General features: G+C 48.4%; 1 protein-coding gene across 2 annotated transcripts in view; it reads left to right on the forward strand.

Annotated features, from left to right (window-relative positions):
* The window catches only part of LOC126569984 (uncharacterized), a 2,535-nt gene extending 199 nt beyond the window's left edge, over window positions 1-2,336 (forward strand). Inside the window, exons 1-2 of one of the 2 annotated variants that reach the window (XM_050227418.1) lie at window positions 1-420; window positions 601-2,336. The exon at window positions 1-420 is cut by the window's left edge and continues 199 nt beyond it. In XM_050227418.1, coding sequence (XP_050083375.1) covers window positions 757-1,833 — 1,077 coding nt within the window. In that variant the 5' untranslated portion in view covers window positions 1-420; window positions 601-756 and the 3' untranslated portion in view covers window positions 1,834-2,336. The remainder of the gene's footprint in view (window positions 421-600) is intronic. The other variant, XM_050227419.1, reaches the window with a different exon arrangement.
* The last annotated feature ends 164 nt before the right edge of the window (window positions 2,337-2,500 follow it).

Here is a 2,500-nt window from a genome sequence, read left to right on the forward strand (position 1 = left end):
GCCAAAAAGATGAACTTTCTAGCGAGAATCGATGCTCCTAGAGATGCGGCGTTCATCTCGGAAGGATTCCCTTTGAAAGCAAGATTCTACTCCAATGCAGCGCGTTCTAGAATTCAAATGCGTTCCTTCAATTGACAGACATTTTCACGCGAGAGAGAGAAAGAGATAGCGCTGTGGAAAGTGTACCACCCCAAAACGCCACCCTGCCACCCTAGATAGCATACCTGTTTTGGGAGGCTTCTGGTAGTAAATTGTAGGAAAAAAGACGACAACGCATCGCGAAAACAGCGGAAACCACAGCGAGTGCAAGTGCATCAAGAAGTCTGTGTGTGTTGGTGGCTTGTATACGCGGCGGAAGAAGGTTGCACTTTTGAACGCTTGCAAAATAGGAAAAGGAACTGCAGAGGAAAAACACAAAAGGTTAGTAAAACGCTAACCCGGATTATCGCCGGGCAAACTAAGGTTCCCGGTCACCGAACAGAAAGTGCTTCATTCCAGGGGAGATGTAGTTATTGCGCCTGTTTTGAGTCCCCCTCTCCAGCGCCTCAACCAACCAAGCATCCCGCTTATCGCATTTCCGTTCGTTTCCATTCGTTGCAGAGAAGCTAAACCCCGTCGTTAACTTGCCTACTTTGACGTGTGCAATACATGTACGATCCGGATCAACGAAGGTTCCCTAAGCACCAGTGAAGCAACAAGCAAATCTTCGATCCGCTACTTAGAAGTGCACTACGGAAGTCCCGAAACCTGGAAGGCATGGAACTGGACAACATCTTTCTCAACAAACTTCCAATCATCGCGGCCACGGACAGCGGCGATGGAACGTGGAACCACTATGCGTTCCTCGAGAGTACCTGGTGCGAACGGAAGATCCTGCTGAAGATCATCGTGTTCAGCTCACTCTACAACACGCCGCTCAGCTTCGTGTCCGAGATCGATCACGAGGAGCTACAACAGACGGCCAGGCGCCTGGAGCGCACCCTAGAGGAGTTTCTGCAGGAAACCAAGCAGGCCCTCTGCACGGAAGGTGGCGCGAATGGTTTCAGCTATGCGGTCGAAGAGAATAATTTTGTTTGGCGCAAGGTTCTCGGACCGCAGCTGACCGTCACGTACGGTTCTGTCATCCTGCTGCGCTCTCAGTGTCTCCTATCGGATGTGCTGTCCAACTCGATCCACGCCCAAAACCGGCTGCGAGCGGACGTGCAGCTGAAGAACAAGGTACTGCTCGAGCTGAAGGATGAGCACGAGGAGCTGCTGGAGCTGCAGCGGCAGCAGGAGGAGGACACGCGCCTGTACGAGATTGAGCTGATAACCAAGTGCATCAGCATACTGAATGAGAAGAAGGAGGTTATCAATCATTTGAAAAAGCAGCTGGCAGAGGATGAGGACGAGGTGGTAGACAGTGAGGAGCAAACGGATGGTCAACAGCACCACCACCTCCAACAACACAATCCTAGCGCAGAAGATGAGGAACAGCCGCTGCTGCCGAGTGATTTGCGATCGGAGAAGAGGGGCGTTTCAACTGCGGCCGCTACCGTAACTCGTCCACCTCCGATCAATTACCTCGACTCGGAACAGTCCTTCCCTGAGCTGGAAAGCGGTGAAGAGCTGGAGGATCCGGAACAGGAGCACGTTATCCTACCGAAACGCACCAAGTACCAGCAACAGGCGTCCTCAGTTCACTCCGAGCTTGAACCGGCAACTTCCGGTACATCGGCCCCCGGCACATCGACAGCAACGCGGCATCAGCTGGTCTCGTCGCCAGTGGAAGAAGCGGCTCAGGACGATGATATTTATAACAAAAATACGGAGGAATTACTGCAAGAAATTTGAGTCAAAGCCTGTGCGGCCTTAACGAGGCCAAGTTGAGTGTGCGTTTTGAGCTATTTAATATTTGGCGTTTGTCCTGAAATCGCCCCGACCTATAGAGACCCTCTTTCAATGTCCAATCTGTCCATCTGTCCAATTCCTCTGCGGAATATGGATAGCCAGAAGAGCTATTACCTTGTAAGCCATCATCACCGTACTTTGTAGGTTTTTAATGTGTCATCATAGTGCAATGGTAATAATATTTTATAGTTTTTTTTAAATAATATGTGCCAATACTGCAGGATTCTTCCCGCAAGAATTAGCGAAAAACAAAAGCACCATAAACGAAACCAGTGCGGCATGTGGTCGGTTCATTGATTGCTGCAAGACGCTACAGACCAGCAGCATATTCTCGTCGACAACGGAGAAAATTCGTTTGATTTAGATTAAATTATTTATTCTTTTTTATTGCCGTTAGAACTAAGTATAAACCCACTTTTTGATAATAAACAATCGTAATCACTCTACGTTTCGACCTTGTTTCTGCTTTTAATGGAGACAGAGGATGGATTCTAAAGAAGAAGAGCAAAGTTTAGTGAATGAAACGAATCGAATAGCGAGATCGTTTGCTCTCGTTATCGATCGCAATGGAACGTAGATAGTATCCTTATTTTTAATGCTTTTAATTTTT

Source organism: Anopheles aquasalis, chromosome 2, assembly GCF_943734665.1.
Source record: "Anopheles aquasalis chromosome 2, idAnoAquaMG_Q_19, whole genome shotgun sequence".
NCBI classification, from domain to species: domain Eukaryota; kingdom Metazoa; phylum Arthropoda; class Insecta; order Diptera; family Culicidae; genus Anopheles; species Anopheles aquasalis.